Consider the following 21,168-nt stretch of genomic DNA (forward strand, 5'->3'; position numbering starts at 1 on the left):
AGAGCTGGGGATCTGAGTAACGTTGAATTTCCGGAGTTTTACTGGGTTTAGTGTGAGCCGGTGTTTTGGACGGCTTGCAATTCATAAAACCTGCATGGGATAGCAACTCTGTAGCATAGTGGGATTGACTTAAGAAGTAACCTGTTGTGGTTTTGATCACCTGAATGCCAAGAAATAACGAGACCGCCCCGAGTTGTTTGATGTTGAATTGAGATTGAAGATGTTTAATGGTGGACTGTATCTTGTTTCGATCATTCCCTGTAATTAGGATATCATCAACGTAAATCAAGACATAAACTGAAATAGTAGCTTGATTAAAGATGAGAAGAGAGGGATCGGCCTTGCTAAACTGGAACCCGAGTTCGTGTAGGGATTGCATGAGCTTTTGGAACCATTGTCGTGGGGATTGTTTTAGCCCGTACAACGATTTGTGGAGCTTACACACGAAATTGGGGTGTTGATTGTCTTCGAAGCCGCACGGTTGTTTCATATAGATTTCGTCGTTCAGGTCGCCGTGGAGAAATGCATTTGACACGTCCAGTTGATTGACTTGCCAGGCGTGATGAAGAGCGACAGTAAGGAGCATTCTGATCGTAACCATTTTAGCTACCAGACTGAATGTGTCTGTGAAATTAATACCGAACTCTTGTGAGCATCCTTGAGCTATTAATCTTGCTTTGTATTGGGTGACCTCGCCGTTCGAGTTGAGTTTGGTCCTAAACGTCCATTTGCTGCCAATAATAGGTTTATCTGGGGGTGCTGGAACTAGGGACCAAGTGCCCTGTTTCTGTAGTGCGAGGTATTCAGTCGACATAGCGTTCCTCCAGTGAGCGTGCTTCGAAGCTTCAGTGAAATTGTTTGGAGTTGATTGTGAACTTGGAACGACAAAGAGGTCGAAGTTTGGTTTAGCTTTGGAGATTCCTGAACGCAAACGTGTTTGCATTGGATGCTAGGAGAGCGTGTGATTGGAGTGTAGCGGAGCATTCTGCGAATTTTCCGTGGAGTTCAACGGTTCTGTCATGGAGTCTGGAGCAGGTATACCGACGTTGGTGTTTTGTTTAGTGGGAATGTTGCTGATAATGTGATCAGTTGGTGTAGAAGACTGTGGGATGGCCGGTGGAATAGTAGATATTCAAAAGAGGAGTAACGGGGACTGGACTGGATCTCGGAGAGGGCGTTGGTCGGTGACGTATTTGATTTGTAGGGAAAGATATTCTCGTAGAATACCACATGTCTTGAGATGTATATGCGATCATTATGTAAGCTTAGACAACGGTATCCTTTGTGCTAGGGCAAGTAACCTATGAACACACATTCCAGAGATCGAGGTGCCAGTTTGTCTGGCACATATGGTTTAGTCCAAGGGAAGCACAGACAACCGGAAGTTTTGAGGTGTTTGTAGGCTGCAGGTTGGCCATGGAGACTATGGTAGGGTGTTTGATTTTTGAGGGCAGACGAGGGTAGACTATTGATTAAATAGTTAGCAGTGGTGAGAGCGTCGGCCTAGAAATGGTTTGGAAGCAAGGCCGCGTGAAGCAGTGTACGAGTGAGTTCAAGAAGGTTGCGATGTTTGCGTTCAGCGGTGCCGTTTTGCTTCGGTGTATGAGGGCAGCTTATGTTATGAGTGATGCCATGATGATGAAAAAACTTGTTGAACGTGCTGTTTTTAAATTCCCCGCCACCGTCGGACCGGAACGTCCTAATGTTAGTGTTGAAGTTATTCTTAATCATGTTGTAGAACTGCTGAATTTTTGAAAAGACTTCTTGTTTGGACTGCAGCAAATATAACCAAGTAAATCTTGTAAATTCATCTATGAAAACAACATAATACCGATAACCTTGGGTGGATGGTGTGGGGGCAGGCCCCCACACATCCGAATGAACCAATTCAAACGGTTTGTGACACACAGATGTACTAGTAACAAAAGGCTGTTTGTGACTCTTAGACACGTTACAAGAAACACAGACATTTAAAGAAGACGGTAATATCCGGAATAGTGTTTGCAAGATGCTGTAATTTGCGGGCATTGGGGTGCCCAAGTCGGGCATGCCACGGTGTGTTGATGGATCTTGCGGTATGGAGAGCTTCTGTGTTACATTTGATAGGAGCCTTGAGTTGATACAGACCATGGTGGTTGGATCCCCGGAGAAGCACCCGATTGTCCTGAAGATCCTTTATGACAAATTCATAAGCATTAAAAGAAATGGAAATATTATTATTAGACGCTAATTTTGAAACATATAACAAATTATGCGAGAGGGAGGGGACGTGTAAAATGTTACGGAGATGGAGCTTACGATGCGACTCGGGTAAAGGAAGAATTACTTGTCCTGAGTGCTGAACTGGAAGAGTACTTCCATTTGTGATCGATACGGCATCGAAGCCGTTGTAAGTCGTTGGGTGATTTATGTTTGCGACGTCAGAAGTGAGGTGAGAAGAGGCGCCGGAGTCCAAGATCCAGTCGTTTGTGGAAGAGTGATGTTGTTGAACCGTGAGAGCTCACAGGTTGGATGGTGGGGCGTAATTGAGATTACACCTATGCCAACAGTTTAGCGCAGAGTGTCCTGTTTTGCCGCAAATTTGGCAAATGGGTCTTGCAGATACCGTTCTGGCGGAATCTTGGGTCTCGTTTGAGGTTTGTGGACGAGACTGTGCTCCTCTGCCATGGAACCTGTTTGACTTACCACAGTAGTTTGAGCTGCGATTTGAGAAAAATGCAGTGGTCTCCACATGTTGTATTTCTTGGAGATGCTGATGCTTGATGTTGATTTCTTCACTGCACAATAGGGAATAAAGATCGTCAAGATTAATGGGTTGGAGAGATGTTCTTATGGCTGTCTTGAACGAATTGTAAGCCGTAAGTAGTCCGTTTAGAATGTAGAGGATGATATCCTCTGTGTCGACGGTGGAGCCGGCTGCGGCAATGCTTGTGAGATCTCGTTCCCTTACTGTTCCTCTATGAATTGGATTTTCTTCCCAGGATCGGCCGGGATGATATTGAGATCGTCCAGGCCGATCAGTGCATTGAAAACGGCTGATTTCTGGAGTGTTTTCTGGAATGATTTCTGGACTGGATCGTCCAGGCCGATTTTGGGATCGTCCTGGGACGATCAGTGCTTGGCAAAATCCCGAGAGCAAGGGTTTTTGGTAAATTAATTATCGGCCTTAGGAATCGTCCTGGACGATTGGATTTTGTTCACATCGTCCTGGACGATGTGGCGATCAGCCGGGCCGATCAGGCTTATGATATAAGCAAATCGGCTCGTTTTGAGGAGAGAGAAAATCATTTTTTAAAACGAAAATATCTGAGGAGAGAGAAAGAGAAAGGAAAAGAGAAGAAAGCTTGGTTTTCGGAGGCCGCGGAGCGCTTTTCGTCCGACGCCGCTGTTGAGGCATTTGTAGATCTCGTGGTAAGGACTCCGAATCCTATTTCTGTTTTCAGAGATATTGAGTTTTGGTCATTTTGTGCTCATATTTGTGTTTTCGTTACCGAAAAATGGACCCGGTTTTGTATTGACACAACTTTCACCGCACAACTTTTAATATGTTATTGATACAAATATTCTACACGATTTGATTCTTTTTTGGAACGATTTCACCGGTTATTTTGGGTTCTACGCGATTTTGATCTAATAGAAAAATATCAGGATGTTATTTGATATGGATTCAGTAGAACAATAGTCTTATATTATTATTGTGATCATTTTATTGTAATTTGGTGAATTGTAATTTTGTAGGTTTTTTTGTGTAAATTTGATAGACTGCCGTTACGCCGCCGAAATTTCGTACGATTTCCGATTTTTCTGAGATTGATGAATTGAATAAATATGAATGTGAATATTGATATGATTGCTCTACATTGTTCTTATATTGACTATTGAATTGATTATTGATTGATTATTGATACTGGAGCACAAGTGAAACCTGGTTGAACGTTGGTTGGAGATTGATTGACCTGTACAGGATGGTGGGCCGACGGGCTTTCCTTTAAATATTGATTATGGATATATGGATGGGAGTCATAAGGAGTTCTTATAGATATGCCGACGGGCGGCCGACGGGCAATAGAGTGACGACTCTTTTTATTGAAACCAACGTATGGATATCTACAACAGCAATATGGATTCTACAACAGCAACATAGCCAGTTGATTGTACTTATCCAGTATTATCGTATTGACTGCATGTTTATTGTATTGACATATGGATTTACTGCTTTACGGATTTACTGCTTTATTGATTTGATCGGATTTATGGATTTACTGTATCATACGATTTCATCGATTTCATTGATTGATCGCTGAGCATTGAAACTATTGAGCATTGATATGGACATGGATGGATATAGATATTGTATAGATGCATTGCTATGGACATGGATATTATAGATTCATTGATATTATTGCTTATAGACTCATTGATACTATTGCTTCTGCACCATATTAGCCTGCTGCATTTGATTCATTGCTAGTATAGATTGAGCTTTATTGTACTGTTTTTCTAATCGATTTCATTGACTTGATTTGATTGATTGATTTGATACGATTGATTTGACTGATCGACGGATTCTTCTGAGATTTGACGTACTGATTGATTGAGTTTGATTTATCGGTTCTTCTATCGCTGCATCGACTATTGATTTCCGTACTGCATTGGCTACTGATTTGATTTCCGCTGCATAGACTCATTGACCATTGACTGTTATGGATTTGATTGACTGACATGCATATTGATAGCAGTACCGTGCTTTGATTTCAGTTGTAGGCTTTGGTGACCTGCTGGGCTATTTAAGCTCATTATATGTGGTTGACAATTTCAGGTCCGAGCAAGGCAACTGGAATGGAGTTCGATCAGAATGTCAGACGAATCCTTTCACTATGGATGCCTGGGGCGTCACAATGCTGTCGACGATTTTCTTGATTTGATCAAGATATTGTTGCATCGTGCGATCTTTCATCTGGATTTGATGAAGCTCATTCTTGAGCTGAATAACCCGGGAGCGATTTGTAGGTTGAAGACGACGTTCTATAGTGAACCAAACTTCGGAGGCCGTCGTGAGAGAAAGAACGTATGGAAGAATTGATGACGAGATCGTAGAAAGAAGTGCTGATACGAGATTTCGATCCGTAAGTTTCCACCGAGCGTATGCATCGGACTCTGACTGGGACAGACAGAGCGCAAGGCCGGTGAGATGATTTTCAAACCCGTTTGCAGAAAAATGTTGGAACAGTTGTAATCTCCAGATTGCGTAATTGTCCGCCGTTAGCTGTGTTGGAACAAGATTTTTGATATTGGCGATGAGGAACTTGAGATGAGGAGGAATGGTGAATTCGATTTCTTGGTTGAGGACGCCGGAGGATGTCCGACGAGAATCTGCAGAGCGTTCGTCAGCCATGAGATCAAAGAGTTGTCGTGAGGCTATGGTGCTCTGATACCATGTAGAGGATCTTGAATGGAACACGGAGAAGAAAGAACCGGAAAGGAGAAATAGAAATCTTTATTGCTTGAATGTTTATTACAGAGCAATGCTAGGAGTATATATAGAACTCTATTGATATAATAATGACAAGAAACGGTTTTGCTGACGTGTCTAACTCGTTCCCTTAACATGGTATACTGTGGAAGAAGCAGTGCAAAAATAAACAGAACAAATAGTAAAATGACTTTAGCCTGAAAGTATCATATGTTTTTCTGTGTAATTCCTCTTCCCAGTAAAAAGATATACAAAACTTCAGCTAGCTAGCAAGGGTCTACCATCCTGCCGAAATTAGTTGCTGACCACTAAAAAGAACTTTGCACTGTCAATCCTATAATAGAAATTAAGGTAATGGAAACTATAGCTATATAACAGAATGCATATATAAAAATAACTGAAAGTGTAAAACGATATAACTATGGCAAGATTAATCAATGGCCATGATGCTCCGCATCTGATGAACAAAATATTTCCTTCATTCTAATAATGATAATATAACCTTTTTGTTTATGTACATTTAATGCATTTGCAATAAAAAAAAAGCAACTCTTTCAACTTCAACCATCGATATTGCACCAGTTCAAATGGATATGAGGAATGTGAGCAATCTTGTGCCCATTGGAGCCTTCATCCTCTCGATAGCGCTCCTGTAACTCTGGAGGACATTTCCAAAATGATAGAGTTTTCAAAGAGGGAGGAAGGTTCGGTAATTCCCGAAGCATAGGAATCTCATGACCAATATATAGTAACTGAAGTGAAGATAAGCTTTCCAAGGAGGAAGGGAGAGACTGTAAGGATTTGAGAGATGAAAATTGCAGCCGAGAAAGAGAAGAACTAACTTTCATAAACCACTGCTCCGCATCATTTGGAAGTGAAACCAGCTCATCATTATCCGAAATATTCAGCTCTTTTAAGGAGGCGATACTTCTCAATGGCTCCATTAGCAACACCAATGGATCACTTATGCTAAGATTGTTGAGCATGAGATGGCAATTATTAGTGGACTCCACTTCTCGATTTCTTCCCAGAGAGATCAGATTGGGGCACTTTATAATTCTCAAGTCTCTTAGTGCTGCAAGTCTTGGTATTTCATCAGCCAGTGGAAGAGATGTAATGTTTGGACAGTGAATGTGACACCGGACCGGAAGGGGCGCGACGAATCCACGTCGACGATCCGGTGGCGGTCGCCGGATACCACTCCAAGTACTTCTCGGAGGAGAGGGATCACCACCTGAAATCCTTCAGGATACAGAAACCCAAACAAGAGTAAAACTACTCAATTCTTATTCATCTCAAAATCTATCTCTATTACAAGTAAAGGCTCCTATTTATAGACAAATGTAACCCCTAATAGGCTACACTCAATCAGAGGTTCAAGCATGTGTATCGCCGGAGACAGCGCAGATCGACGGCTACGATTCAGAGTCTTTATTTTTGATTTATTTCATGTTTTATTTAGTTGGCATTTTATTTCCTAATTTACCCCTATGGGGAGTGTTGTCTTATTGTAGCCCAAAGGGCATTTGAGTACTTTTATTTCCTCATGTTTTAAGACCTATTTACAGGGGTCTCATGCTTTGTAAAAGCTAAGGAATGATTGTTATAAAATATTATTTTGCATGAGTTCTTGTGAGAGTTTGAGTATTTGATGGAGAGAGATCCCTAGGAGAGGAAAGCTTGCGCACCACCCACCAACCTTGGAGACAGCCGGGTTCGTGGTTCTTTATCTCTTTGGTTATCTTGATCTCCCCCTCCATGACGCCGGAGCTGAGATGTTTGACTGTATTAACTTCAGGCTAGTTTCATTCCATTGGGTAGCTTATATGGCAATCCAAGTGAACAACAATCTTGCAGCATATCCAATCTTTTAAGTCGCCTTCAAGCTTATCTCCACCTTCATAAAATAGTTTACTTGGAACATTCCTCTTATCAGTGATGGAAAGCACATTTATTGCCTTAACAGGAGGAATATACATGCATAACTCCGGCGGGGCATCCATCTTGCTCTGGTCATCGTCATTCTTGGAGCGGTGTCCGGCGACCGTCACCGGATGCTTGACGTGGATTCGTCGAGCCCCTACCTGGCCGGTGTCATTTGGTATCAGAGCTAGCAAGGTGCTGGCGTGCCGACAGGGTAGATTAGTTTCTGATTCAGGAGAAAGAATCAACTTCTTGACGAGTCCTCTGTTTTCTGTATCCTGATTCATTTTTCAGGTGGTGAAGAGGCACAGTGAGCAGTCCTTAGCTCACGAGTACAGGGCGGAAGCCGCTTAAGCAGGAGGTAACAACGATTCTGTTGTGCGGCTTGGAAGGAAGTAGATCAGAGGAGATCTCAACCAAAACGGACAAGTGCTTCAATCGGATTTGCAAGCAGAAAAGTTCTGCTGACCCCACAATGCAAGACGCCTGCTACCAATATGTTTTTCCAACCTGCTGAGGGTTGCAAGGCAACTATCTTCAACAAAAAGTTGATTGATTCTTGAATCTTTTTTGGTCAACACAAGCAACCATCTACGTTTTGGCCACATTTTTCCTGTTCAAGAATATCAAGAACAATAGTTTCTTGTTGAGTTTTCATAGAAGAGTCACTGTTCTCCCAACTACCAAGTATTTGGTTCGGCGTCATTTTATGTTGAAGGTTCGTCCAAGGTGGAGCTTCCCGATTGTGACGCCATTTTGTTCTCAGCTTCCCGGTTGCGGCGTCATTTGGTGTTTTTTCCTGTTTTCTTTTCCAGCCTCTGCTCTCTGTATCTTGAGCCATCTCAAGTGGTAAAGCCTAGGCTAAGGAAGCAGACGTCCCAGGTGGAGCTGCTCTGAAGTGCGAACTAGTCGTGCCGTGGGTGTTGTGGCACTTCTTCCTTGTGCCGAAAGGCATATCAGAGCAGGACAAGCTTTCCAGCCACGGGATAATTGCTCCAGAAGATTGCATCCAAACATTCACAATTGTTGTCTTCGTCTTCCACCTCTAAGAAAATTGAAGCCACATCAGCACAAAGTTGGAAAGATGCCGCTTGGCCGGAATCTTCAACGATCACGTCAAGAAGTAGAAATCGAAGATCTTCTACAAGAAGTTGCTCGACTCAAATTACGATTATCAAGGGTTGAACGAAGATCGTTACAAACTGACGATGACGACGACGAGGGCATTTCAGATGATTATATCTCTTCCACCCCACCCTCGGTCGAGTTCAGCTTTGAAGAATTTGAAGACTCGTTTCCGAAATCATCTTTTCCTCTCTACGACGAGCCTGTGTATGATGTGTATAATGACGACATGTTCGGTGGAGTTCTTGATCTTGATCAGCCTGAGTATAATGATGACAGGCAAGTGCAACTTCAAGATTACCGTGATTCCGCTTCATTTCCTGAAGCATTTACAGCCCCTGTTAGCAACTGTTATGACCATTCACATTTCCATCTCAATTGCAAAGAGATCTATGATGAGTTTTCTAGGAATCAGTTGTCTTCAACTCTAACTTCAAGTATTTTTCATGCATCTGATCTAGTAGGGAACTCAGAACAAGGTTCCCTTAGCTTTGATAACGAGCTCCTCCCCCTGAGACTAGGCTCTACTCATCCGTTTGTTTTGAACTTGTCGAAAGTTAACGACCTGAACATAGATGAGAGCTACTATGACATAACACAAGTTATGTCAAGCAGTGGTAGTGTCGGCAGTTCAAAAGATATTAATATGCATAAATTTACTCATGGAAATTACTTGTTTGAGAACGTGCAGAAATTTCCAAGCAGTGGATCTTCTCGGATGCTATTAGACTTGCAATATCTACATACAATCCAAGAAATACTTGTTGAACTAATCAATTTGAAGTCTCTCCTAGGCGAGGTGAATGACACCGGGTGGAAATATCCAGACCGGTTTAGCCAACCAAATCCGCCTCCTTGTGGCCAACCGAAAATCTTCCTATGAGCCTAAAGTTCCTCCTACCCCGGTAGTATGACGCCGGAGCTGAGATGTTTGACTGTATTAACTTCAGGCTAGTTTCATTCCATTGGGTAGCTTATATGGCTACATAGGATTAGTACTTGCTTTTATTTTGTGTAGCCTATTATGTTACTTTCTTTGGCTATAAATGCATAGCAAATGCTTGTAATAAAGATAGATTTTTGATATGAATAAAATTTGAGTTTAGTCTCATGTGTTTTCCTGTATCCTAAGAGTGATTCTTAGGTGGTGGATCTTTCCTCCAAGAAGTACTTGGAGTGGTATCCGGCGACCGCCACCGGATCGTCGACGTGGATTCGTCGCGCCCCCTCCGGTCCGGTGTCAGAATGACTATTAATGTTTTAAGGGGAATTGGATTTGAATTGCTACAAAAATTCAAAGTTGTCCACCCGGTGTTTTCGATGTGCAATATCTTGATCTTCGAAGGCAAAGAGGGCAACTCTTTCAACTTCGGGCATTTATTTAGAAACAGTTCAGTTAAGCAAGGAAACAAACATCCATCTTCAGCAGCTACTCCAGCCTCAAACCAATCCTCTAATGCTTCTAATTCCCCAATATGTAACACCTCTAGCAATGGAAAGGCATGATATTTATCATTCCCATTAAATTTACTTTCGAGCCATTTTACTTTCGGCATGCTAAAAAGTTTTAGATACTTGAGGAAGGGAAGTTGCCCAAAAGGTGGAAGAGTTATGCACTCCAAGCAATACGTCAATTCGATTAACGCTAGATTGAAGATCGGATTGACATTGTTCATCCATATTGCAAACCTTGCACCCATGTATCTTTGTATTCTCAGATTCCTTAAACATTTTGGTGGATGAAGGTTGGGTTCTCATCTAAATCGATGTTCCTCGAATCAGTGTTACTCCAACATAAGGTTAAATCTGTGAGCCTCCACTTAGCACATAATTTGGCACTACAAGCCTCCTCGGCACCCTTAACATTTTCAAGGCAAGTGATTCCTAATTTGCAAAGATCATTCATATTCTCTAGCTCCCCAATTTTGTAACCACTCACATCTCTCAGAGCAAACATATTCAGTAGTTGAAGAGACTTTAGCTTCCCAATCCCACATATAGATGAAATATACTTCTCAGGCAATTTCACGTAACGCAAGTTTGAAAGGTTATTAATGCCACTTGATACAAAATCATCAACTTCAAGTTGGCTTGACCCCCATGTGTTTTCATAGATTATATATTGCAAGTGATAGAGATTACTTAGAGATCTTGGCAGCATAGTCAAATTCATAACTTCAATCTTTAAGAATCGAAGATGTATCAAATTTTCAATCTCCTCAGGTATCGTTTTCAAGCATGTAGAAGATATGTATAATAAGCGTAGGCTTCCCAATGCTTTGAATATGTCAATAAGTGCATTGCAAAGATCCCCATTACAAGGCCTATCGAACAAGAAAAGAGAATGCAAATATTTAAACTTCTCAATCTCTTTTATGATGTCTGGATTTATAGTTTGAACAGACAAGTGTCGAAGAGTCTTAGGAATTATAGAAGGAAACTTTGTACTATTCTCAACTCTTAAACATTCATGTATGGAAACTGACTGTGCTAATTCATGTATTAAGTCATGCATCTTGTAGTATCGTCCAATAGCTTTAAACTTCTCAAAGAAATTTTTTTTAACCAAAACATCAAAATACATTCCTCCAATATCCTCCATAGTCCATTCTTGATCATGAGGCTGCTGAATGAAACCCAATGCAATCCACATTTTGACTAAATCATCTTTAAGAAACAGATGATCTTGTTGAAATATATAACAAAATGCGAAACAATTTTGTAGATGTTTTGGGAGGAACATATAGCTCAATCTTAAAATGAGAAAGATGTCATCCTGACCCAATTTTGGACTTACAAAATCACTATTTAAAACATTTGTCCAATGTCTTTCATTCAAGCTAGAATTCAAAACACCACCGATGACCTTAGCTGCCAATGGAGATCCTGAAAGCTTTTTAACTATCTCTCCAGTAATGAATCTTAATCTTTTATAATCATTAGGATTCTCTACATCAGCAAATGCATGAGAGTTGAGGAACTGCAAACACTGATCTTCCTCCAAGCCCTCTAATCTAAATATTTCATTCTTTTTAATCACCTTTGCAATCATCATTGCAACTGAGTCCATTCGAGTTGTTAACAAAATCCCACTACCAATTTTCCCATAAGCCAGAGGGGTGAGCACCGTCTCCCATTTGTTGATATCCCGGTTCTCCTCCTCCTCCCAAATGTCATCCAGAACAAGTAAAAACTTTTTGGACATAATCTCAGTCCGAAGACTATTTTGAAGTGCATCAAGTGTGTCCAAACGAGGCCTCCTTTTCTTGAGAGATTCCAACATATCTGCAATGACTTTTTTCACATCAAAGTTTTTTGAAACACAAACCCACATTTTAAGATCAAATTCTTTTGTCATTTCATCTTCATAGGCATGTTGCAAGAGAGTTGTCTTCCCCATACCACCATGACCCACTATAGATAGAAGAGAAATTTTTCTATACAAATCAGTTTCATTAACAAGAGCTTGATGTTCCTCATTTAATTGCATCCTCAACCACTGCATAACAAACTCCTTATCCTTGCCCCGTCCAATGAGACCATTTTTGGGCAAAGATCCTGTTTCGCGTGTTTTGTAGAAATCAACCTCCTGCTCCTTCTGTTCCTGCTTCGCGCTGTCTAAAAGATGAAGGAAAGTAGTAACATCAACCGAAACTTTATCAAGTTTCTGCACAGCCTCCTCCAGTCGGTTCAAGTTGGGATCCCTTTTGAGAACACGTTCGCCAATTTTGAGAATTTTACGAGGACTTTCAAATAGGAAGCTCGTGAACTTTCTTTTCTGATCATATTAGTTAGAAATAGATTTTCAAAATAAAAAATATATATATTCGCGAGCAGATTAATCAAATAGGAAGCTCGTGGTGGCGGAACGCACCTTTGTTTCTTCCGTGTTTTTGGGGAGCTGTTGTTTATGCTTCATGTACTCAAACTCATCGAGCACATCATCTGCCTCATCAATGGCATCTCGCAGCTGCCATACCCATTTATTGAGAGCCCTATTTTTATCGTTGATTTGTGCTTGGTTAGCGGCAGAGACGACAGCTTGAATCTTGGGGTGAGCCTTTCCAGCTCCTTCTTCATGCCCGTCTGCCATCCGACTTGATCTTCCAGGTAATCAGAGCAAGCGTTGATGATCTTGTCCATGATTGGACCTACAAACCATCCCGCCATGGCACCCGATGATCGAGGTAGAGAGAGCAGAACAACTGAACAGTAGGAGAAACAGAGATAGGAAATTTGGAAGAGATAAAGATTAGATGGTCTCCAATAGCGGGGAGGCGACCGAGGATGATTGCCTAGCTTGTTAATAGGAAAGCTTTCATTGCTACCCTGCCATCCTAAGGAGAAAATGGCAATCCACTCATCATTGCCCATTTTCCAATCGAATTTGACATCCGGCATGTCAAAACGTAAACCTCCACGTCCATCAAAAACATAATACTTATCCCAGTAATACAACCGAGATAAAGCAACACATCAGCTAGCATATCTTCCTTACAATCGGTCAATCAAACAAGCAGCAATACAAAACCTCAGGAACTCAGGAACTCAAAGTGGGATCGCTAGAATTACAGCAAATCCATCAAATTCACAGCATTCTTCCATTTCATAATTTTAGAGAAGACAGCAGCCTTTATTAAATGAATGTATTTTAAAATAAATGAATAGGTTTTTTTAGATGAGAAAATCATTTTATTTATTATTATATATAGAGTAAGAAAATGAATGCTTTTTTGGGGGGAAATGAGGGCCAAAGCCCGTATATTATTATGGAAAAAAATACAAGGTATAATAGAAAAGTCAGATTCATACAAAAGATGAGGACTAATAAAAAACCTATACATCCCAAAAAGATTCAAAAACAATAAGAGAATAAAGAGATTAAACTATCAAAAACGGACTCAGACTGCTAATCAAACACAAAAACACATAGAGTGCCAACATCACCGATAAGTGAAAACCTCTTGGTTGATGGCCGTCCAAGGAAATGATTAGCAGCTACCATCATAATCTTGCAGCTAAAACCAACTGTGGAAAACTATCCCAGGTTGCTGAAGAGATCATCCGGGGACCAAAACGTAGAGATCAACCAGACATAACCTATCCAAGTAAACCAGCATAAGGCAATCAAAACCACAACAATAGAACCATCGCAAGTAGCACATGGAACAAAACAAAACAAAAATCACATCCATCCTGAGCTTCGCAAAACAGCAGCAAGAGTGAATCAAATCAAGCAAATACCCATGTTCCATAATCCTCCAGTCAATACAATGCCCATCCAGCAAAAACGAGAAGGTTTAAGAAGGCCAAGTCATTTTCAGATTTTCATGATGCTTCTAGGTTGAGACTTTCGCCTCAACCGCCAATTAAATGAGAGAGCATAAATTCGATACACTTCGAATGCTTTTTTATCCATAGAAGTACTGAAAGGATGGTTGAGCTGAAGAACCTGCACATAAGAAGTTAAGCAAGAAAACAAAGAAGAAGGAGAAGCAGATATTACTGTAGCAGTTGATTCATTTCCTCAATGTTCCTGAAGCAATGTATACAAATATATAGAAAAAGCCGTAGGGAACCAGATCTGCCAAAGCCGATCCTTAGCAGGGATTAAGGCGAACATAAGACACAGACGCTGCAGTGGTCCACAGGGAAGTGGAGGTCAAGGCAATGAGTGCTAACAGCCCCCCTCAAGTTGATTGTCCAAAGGTTGGATGGTCAACTTGCTGCGTAGTAGTTGAAATCTGGATGTGGGAAGAGTTTTGGTCATAATGTCAGCTGATTGATCAAGAGTGCTAATATGAAGAACTTCAATTGCAGCGGATCGAATGTGTTCACTAATAAAATGATAGTTGAGCTCAATATGTTTTGTTCAGGCATGAAAAACAGGATTATAAGCTAGAGAAATTGCTGAGGTACTGTCACAGTAGATTCGCGTGGGTTCCAATTAAGGTGCAAGAAATTCACCGAGAAGACGGCGAAGCCATAAGACATCTGAAGTTGCAGTTGATAAGGCACGATATTCAGCCTCCATGGAGGATTTGGCAACCGTGGCTTGCTTCTTGACATGCCATGAAATTAGATTGGGACCAAGAAAGGAACAAAAACCTGTGACAGACTTGCGATCCACTTTGTCGGCAACCCAGTCTGCATCAACATACGTTCTAAGTTGTAGATCTCCAGTGATAATCGGTAAACCAAAGTGTAATATTCCCTTAATATAATGAAGAAGTCGTTTAAGGGAATGAAAGTGCTGATTCGTTGGTTGATGCATGAACTGACAAATGTGATTTGTAGCAAAGGCTATATCCGGTCTCGTGACAGTAAGCTACATTAGGGAGCCAGCCAATTTGCGATATAGACGGATCAGAAAATGACTGTTCTGATTCGTGAGTAAAGGGCGACTTGAGGGCCGCAGGAGTTGAGACCGGTCGGTAGTTCATAAAGCCAAATTTGTTTAACATATCTTGTGCATATTTGGATTGTTGTAAGAATAAGCCATGTGCAGTTTTCTGAACATGAATTCCAAGAAACATGGAAACAGGGCCAAGTTCTTTCAATGCAAAATCAGACTTGAGCTTCTTAAGGAGAGAATTTATGGTAGTCTGATCATTACCGGTGAGGAGCAAATCATCAACATAAATTAAGAGATAAAGAACAACATTGGCCCGATTGTATATTAGAAGTGAAGGATCTGATTTGCTGATGGTAAACCCGAAAAGCTTAAGGGAGCTGGTGAGCTTGTCGAACCACTGCCTCGGCGCCTGTTTGAGCCCATATAAAGACTTATGTAATTGGCATACATAGTGTGGAAATTGTTCATCGACAAAACCATGAGGTTGTTTCATGTATACAACATCAGGTAGATCTCCATGTAAGAAGGCATTGGAGATGTCAAACTGTAAAATCGACCATCCACGTGTGACAGCAATGGTGATGAGAATTCGAACGGTTGCCATCTTAGCAACTGGACTAAAGGTCTCTTTGTAATTTATACCATATTCTTGGGCAAAGCCTTGAGCTACAAGACGAGCTTTGTAAGTAGGTGCTTGACCAGATGAAGGAAGCTTAACTTTAAACAACCATTTACAGCCAAGGACAGGACTGTTGGCCGGTGGTGGAGTTAGAGACCATGTAGATTGTTTTTGAAGAGCTAGAAATTCGTTTGACATGGCTGCACGCCAATGAGAATGTTTATTGGCTTCAGCAAATGTGGAGGGAGTGGGAAGAGGAGTTGTGGTAGTGGAGAGATCAAAGATGACTTTGGGCTTAAGATTTCCTGTCTTAGAACGTGTTTGCATTTGGTGAGGTGGGAGAGGTAAAGGGGTGGATGGGATTTGGTCTGTGTTAGAAGAGGAAGTGGAAAAAGGCGAGGAGGAAGAAGTGGATGAAATGTGGGGGGAGGAAGTTATGGGAGAATGGTGAGGAGCAGGTGGTACAGGTGGGGAGTTGGTTGTTGTAGAAATAGTGGATATTGGTATAAGTAACAGAGGAGAGGAATTAGTGATGGAGTGAGGGGATATGGTGGTTTGAGGTTGATAAGGAAAATGCTTTTCATGAAACACGACATGTCGGGAAATATGAATTTTATGAGTTTGTAAATTGTAGCATCTATATCCTTTTTGAGAGGAGGAATAACCGAGAAAGAGGCAGTCTTGAGAGCGAGGTTGAAATTTGTTTGTGGTAAGAGGCTTAAGCCAAGGATAGCATAAGCAACCAAATATCCTTAGGTGGGAATAATCGGGTAGTTTCTTATGAAGAATTTGATATGGAATTTTGAAGTGACATGCTTTGGTAGGGAGGCGATTTATGAGGTAATTAGCCGTGAGTGTGGCTTCAGCCCAAAAGAGATTTGGAAGATGAGCATTATGAAGAAGAGTTCTTGTAATGTCCAAAAGGTGTCGATTCTTACGTTCCGCTAATCCATTTTGCTCGGGAGTATACGGGCATGTTTGTTGGTGAGTGATGCCATGAGTTGAGAGATAGCTATTAAAACTATGATTTATATATTCAGTTCCACCATCAGAGCGAAGAGTTTGGATTTTAGTATTAAAGAAATTGTTAATTAAGTTGTTAAAGTGAATAAATTTGGACAAGGTTTGGTCTTTGGAATGCATCAAGTAAAGCCAACAAAAACGAGAGTGAGCGTCTATAAACGTAACAAAATAACGATATCCATTGATAGAAGAGATGGGGGAGGGTCCCCAAACATCTGTGTGTACAACCGAGAAAGGAGTAGTCTTAGTGTTAATACTAGAAACAAAGGGTAACTTGTGGCTTTTACCCACATTACATGAACGACACAAAACAGAGGTAGAGGGGATACATATAGAAGGCACTAATCTAGATAAAGCTTGTAAGATGCGGTGGTGTGGATGACCAAGACGGGCATGCCACGGTGAGTCTTTGAGTTCGTTGTTGACATGAAGAGCGGTAGGAGGAATCTTGGCAATGGGAGTAGAGATTGAGTAGAGTCCATTACGGGTTCGACCACGAAGGAGGATTTGCTGATCCACACGATCCTGGATGGTAAAACCGTGAGCATCAAAGGATATAGAGCAGTTGTTGTCAGCTGTTAGCTTATGAATAGATAAAAGATTATGAGACAAGGCTGGAACGTGAAGGATATTTTTAAGATAGAGCTTACGAGGTGTATTTGGTAGCGGTAACAGTCCTTGTCCTTGGTGTTGAATTGGTAGAGAGCTTCCGTTAGCAATAGACACTGTGTCCGAGCCTGTGTACATAGTTGGTTGCTGAAGTGTCTGTGGATCAGCAGTAAGATGACTTGTTGCACCTGAATCGAGAACCCATTCTGCTGTGGGATGATTCTGAGTAAGCAGAGCACGACTTGGTTCGGTGGATGTAGGTGAATATCGATACCAACAAGTGACGGCAGTGTGACCATTTTTGGAACAGATTTGACAATTGGGACGAGTGGTAGTAGCAGCAGAAGGAGGACGCACGGCATTGTTCAGCTGTTTTGGATTTTGTCCTCTGCCTCTGGTATTAGAGAAATTGCCACGCCCTCTGTTACTTCTTCCACGGTTTGTATAAAATGCCGTATTGTCTGATGAAGGAGGAGCCTCCCTACGAAGTTCATTCTGTATATTTATCTCTTCACTGCACAGGAGAGAATAAAGTGTTTCCAAGCTTACGGGAAGCTGTGATGTGCGAATGGAACTTTTAAAAGGATTGTATGGTGTCGGCAAGCCATTCAGTATATACATCAAGATATCTTCTGAATCTACATGTGAGCCTGCAGCAGCTATATTATCAACAAGTGTTTTCACTTGAGCAAGATACTGTGTCATGGTGGAGTCCCTCATTTGAATATTATGTAGCTCGTTTTTGAGCTGAATCACGCGAGACCTATTGGTCGGTTGAAGTCGGCTCGCAAGGGTAGTCCATATCTCAAATGCCGTCGAAAGATGAAGCACATACGGTAGAACAGACGGAGAGATAGTCGAGAATAGTGCTGACACAAGATTTTGATCTACAAGTCGCCACAGTTTGTATTCTGGATCAATGGGTAGGCTGCTCGGACAGACTTGCTTCCCTGTGAGATATCCATCGAATCCATTGGCCGCAAACAGTTTAAAAATCTGCAAACTCCAGATTGCATAGTTCTCATTTGAGAGCTGCACGCTGACAATGGATTTCAGGTTTGACATTAAAAATTTCAATGGAGCAGGTATCGTGAACTCCGCCATTGTTGCAGATAAGGTCGAAGCCGGAGATGCTGCGACAATAGTGACGGGAGGAACAGCAGCATAAGAGGAGGAGTCTTGATTCGTCATGCTATAGCAGATGAACCGAACGCTCTGATACCATGAAAGGATGATAGAGCCGAAGAACCTGCACAGAAGAAGTTAGCAGGAAAAACAAAGAGGAAGAAGGAGCAGATGTTACTGTAGCAGTTTACTCATTTCATAACTATCCCAAAGCAATGTATACAAATATATAGAAAGAGCTGTAGGGAACCAGCTCTGCCAAAAGCCGATCCTTAGCAGGGATTAAGGCGAACATAAGGCACAGACGCTGCAGTGGTCCACAGGGAAGTGGAGGTCAAGGTAATGAGTGCTAACAATGTGAGACTAAAGTGTATTTCTCAGTGTAATTTCATATTTTTTAATAGCTAAAAAGAAAATATTTTAGTATTATATGTATAAATATTTTATGCTAACTTAATTTATCAATTCATTTGAACTATTTTTAAGCTATCAGTTAACAATATCGCAATATGTCAAATGTAGTTCATCGTCCGGAGACCAATTAGGATGTGTCAATTCAGCGATACTGAGCCGGTTATTGAGTGGTACCGAGCCGCGGTACCGAGCTAGGTACCGAGCAGGGGGTGACATGACGTATTCTGATTGATCTCCGGATGACGTTGGAGGTCCGCAGAGAATAATTTCACTTATGACCTGGCTTCTATCCGCACAAAATTGAACCAACTCAATTTGCACGATGTGGCATATTGAAGGCGAAAATGCAGGCACATAATCAAAATCAACTTTATATTTCAAATAGATAGTGATCTTTAAAGTTTGTTTAGGTTCATAATGCTTGCCTATGATTATATTAAAGAAACTTTATCTTGTCAAGTATTAAAATTCAGCACTCCACCCAGGGAGGATGGCCTGCGTGACTGAGCTTGTCTAGGTAAGAAATAGAAAAGAGTTGAGAGGAAAAGTAAGGAGAAGAGAATTATGAAGTACATAGTGGACATTATAATTATTATCTCAAGATTCATGTAAATGATGAAATGTGAGAGAGATTAACTTTTTCCTAAAATAAATTCTTATTGTCTTTTTTTTTTATAATTTTGTTGATCTATATCGAAGATTCGGGAGAACCAAAATGTCTATCTAAATGAAATATTTTACGGAAGGTCATAAATAAATATTTTATTAATTTAGGTTTAGTTCGTGATGACTTTTTACTGCTTTCTAAAACAGTTTTTTAGTACAAAAATTTTTTGAACTCAAAATTTTTATACCAAAAAACTATTTCAGAAAGCATTAAGAAAATCACCCCAAACGATTTATATCAAACACAAATTAGACACAACATACCCTCTAAAATTGATGCATCATAGCTTAAAATTCCTCTCCTTGTGAGTGTAGTAGGATTGACTACATCTTAGTGCAGTAAATAAATTAAGTTTATTGTTTTGCGCAAGCTCATTTGTTAATTTTTTGTCAAATTTTAGCCGAGCTTGTTTAAAATGGTATTTGAGTGTTAATCAAGCTTGGTAATTGTATGTTTTATGTTAATAAATAAAAAATATAATCTAATTTTGAGACATAATTGAATATATATCTTAATAAAAATGGATAGAATGCATTAATATTTTTAAGTCATTTAATGAAATCTAATATTGATTATAATTTAAAAATATGATTTCAAATAAATAAATAAATAAATTTCCCGTTTAATTAGTTTTTTATTGAGCTTTTGAGCTGTTTCACTAACAACAAACGATCATATTTACAAACATAAATAACAAATAAATGAGTATTTAAATTTATTCATTTATATGATAAAATTTAAAAAATTGAAATGAATATGAAGATAGTTTTATTCATTTCTTGCAAGCAGAAAACGTTCATTAATTGGAAGACTTTATGGTTGATATAAGAAGCAGTGTAGCATTACTCTGTGCTTATTTATGGGGAGAAGGTGCACTTCTTTTTGGCGGTGGTTGGTCAGAAGTTGTCGATTGTCATTCAGTTAAAGACCTCGTTTCCTGTGATTGTTGGTCCAATTGGCAGAGATTGTCAATGGGCCCCACTTCATTAATGAAAGATAAGTCAATATAAATTTTATCTAACTGAACTTCAAATTTATTAGTTTTATTTAGAGATTTTTTTTTTTTTGAGAAAATTTGGACTTGACCCGTATATTAAATCAATCTAGAAAAGATTACAGTAAAAGAAAAAAAGCCTATTGCTGGCCAACCAAAAAATAAAACAAAGGCAAGCACAGAAAATACAATGCTGCACACAAAATCTCTCATATCTCTATAAAGGCTCAAATACAGTGTAGAAACAAGCTCCTATGCCCGAAAATCCTGGACTCAGATTGATATTTGTAGAATACGAGAGGGACAAAATTCCCTGGTTGCCCGAAGACCATCCAAGGGAGCAGCAGATAGGAGCTTCATCATTGTCCAGACAGACCCAAAAACCTGTTGCTTTAGCAAAAGTAAAACCTCCAGTCATGTGAGTCATAAACCATACCAAGTTGCCCAACCAGCTTATAGCATTTCCAGCAAACCAAAAGAATTTTTCCATTTAAGAACCTTCTCAAAAACCATTTTTTTGATAGCCAAAGAAAGAGGCCTTACTACAAATATATAATTTTATGTGTATGTACCAATCTCAAATAAAATTCAACAGCTTTTAAATCAATCTTTTTTTTTTTAATAATGATTGAGAAATTGTAAAGCATATGACTCAAATTAATGACCTTATTACAAATATAACTATTTTCTTTAACAAAGGAGCCGTAACTTCTTTTAAAAACTAATTATTACTTGATACATAAAGCTAGATATTTGTTCTTAGCTACAAATTAAGTTCGAGATTAGTTTACCTAATTTATTTATTTAAGCATAATGTAGATCAAAAAATTAAAAGATTATC

At 40.1% G+C, this 21,168-nt stretch overlaps 2 protein-coding genes across 2 annotated transcripts; both read right to left on the minus strand.

Moving 5' to 3' along the window:
• Positions 1–5,931: 5,931 nt before the first annotated feature.
• LOC110108568 (putative disease resistance protein RGA4) lies at positions 5,932–10,268 on the minus strand. The gene is made up of 2 exons (XM_020839254.2): positions 9,769–10,268; positions 5,932–6,606 (listed from the first exon to the last, which is right to left on the minus strand). Exons 1-2 carry the CDS (start codon positions 10,219–10,221, stop codon positions 6,034–6,036), a joined length of 1,026 nt encoding a protein of 341 aa, XP_020694913.1. The 5' UTR covers positions 10,222–10,268; the 3' UTR covers positions 5,932–6,033.
• On the minus strand, positions 10,245–12,614 carry LOC110108567 (putative disease resistance protein RGA4). The gene is made up of 2 exons (XM_020839253.2): positions 12,396–12,614; positions 10,245–12,299 (listed from the first exon to the last, which is right to left on the minus strand). The coding sequence occupies exons 1-2, from the start codon at positions 12,612–12,614 to the stop codon at positions 10,245–10,247; spliced, it is 2,274 nt and encodes a 757-aa protein (XP_020694912.1).
• Positions 12,615–21,168: the final 8,554 nt, after the last annotated feature.

Source organism: Dendrobium catenatum, unplaced genomic scaffold (assembly GCF_001605985.2).
Source record: "Dendrobium catenatum unplaced genomic scaffold, ASM160598v2 fragScaff_scaffold_923, whole genome shotgun sequence".
Classification (NCBI taxonomy): domain Eukaryota; kingdom Viridiplantae; phylum Streptophyta; class Magnoliopsida; order Asparagales; family Orchidaceae; genus Dendrobium; species Dendrobium catenatum.

Bases quoted from the DNA above. Each gene is read 5' to 3' on its own strand.
- LOC110108567 (XM_020839253.2), bottom strand. From the start codon at position 12,614: ATGGCAGACGGGCATGAAGAAGGAGCTGGAAAGGCTCACCCCAAGATT. The intron at 12,300-12,395 runs GTGCGTTCCGCC...TAATATGATCAG, and splicing joins AAAACACGGAAGAAACAAAG to AAAAGAAAGTTCACGAGCTT.
- LOC110108568 (XM_020839254.2), bottom strand. From the start codon at position 10,221: ATGGGTGCAAGGTTTGCAATATGGATGAACAATGTCAATCCGATCTTC. The intron at 6,607-9,768 runs ATTCTGACACCG...GTCCGGTGTCAC, and splicing joins CCCTTAAAACATTAATAGTC to ATTCACTGTCCAAACATTAC.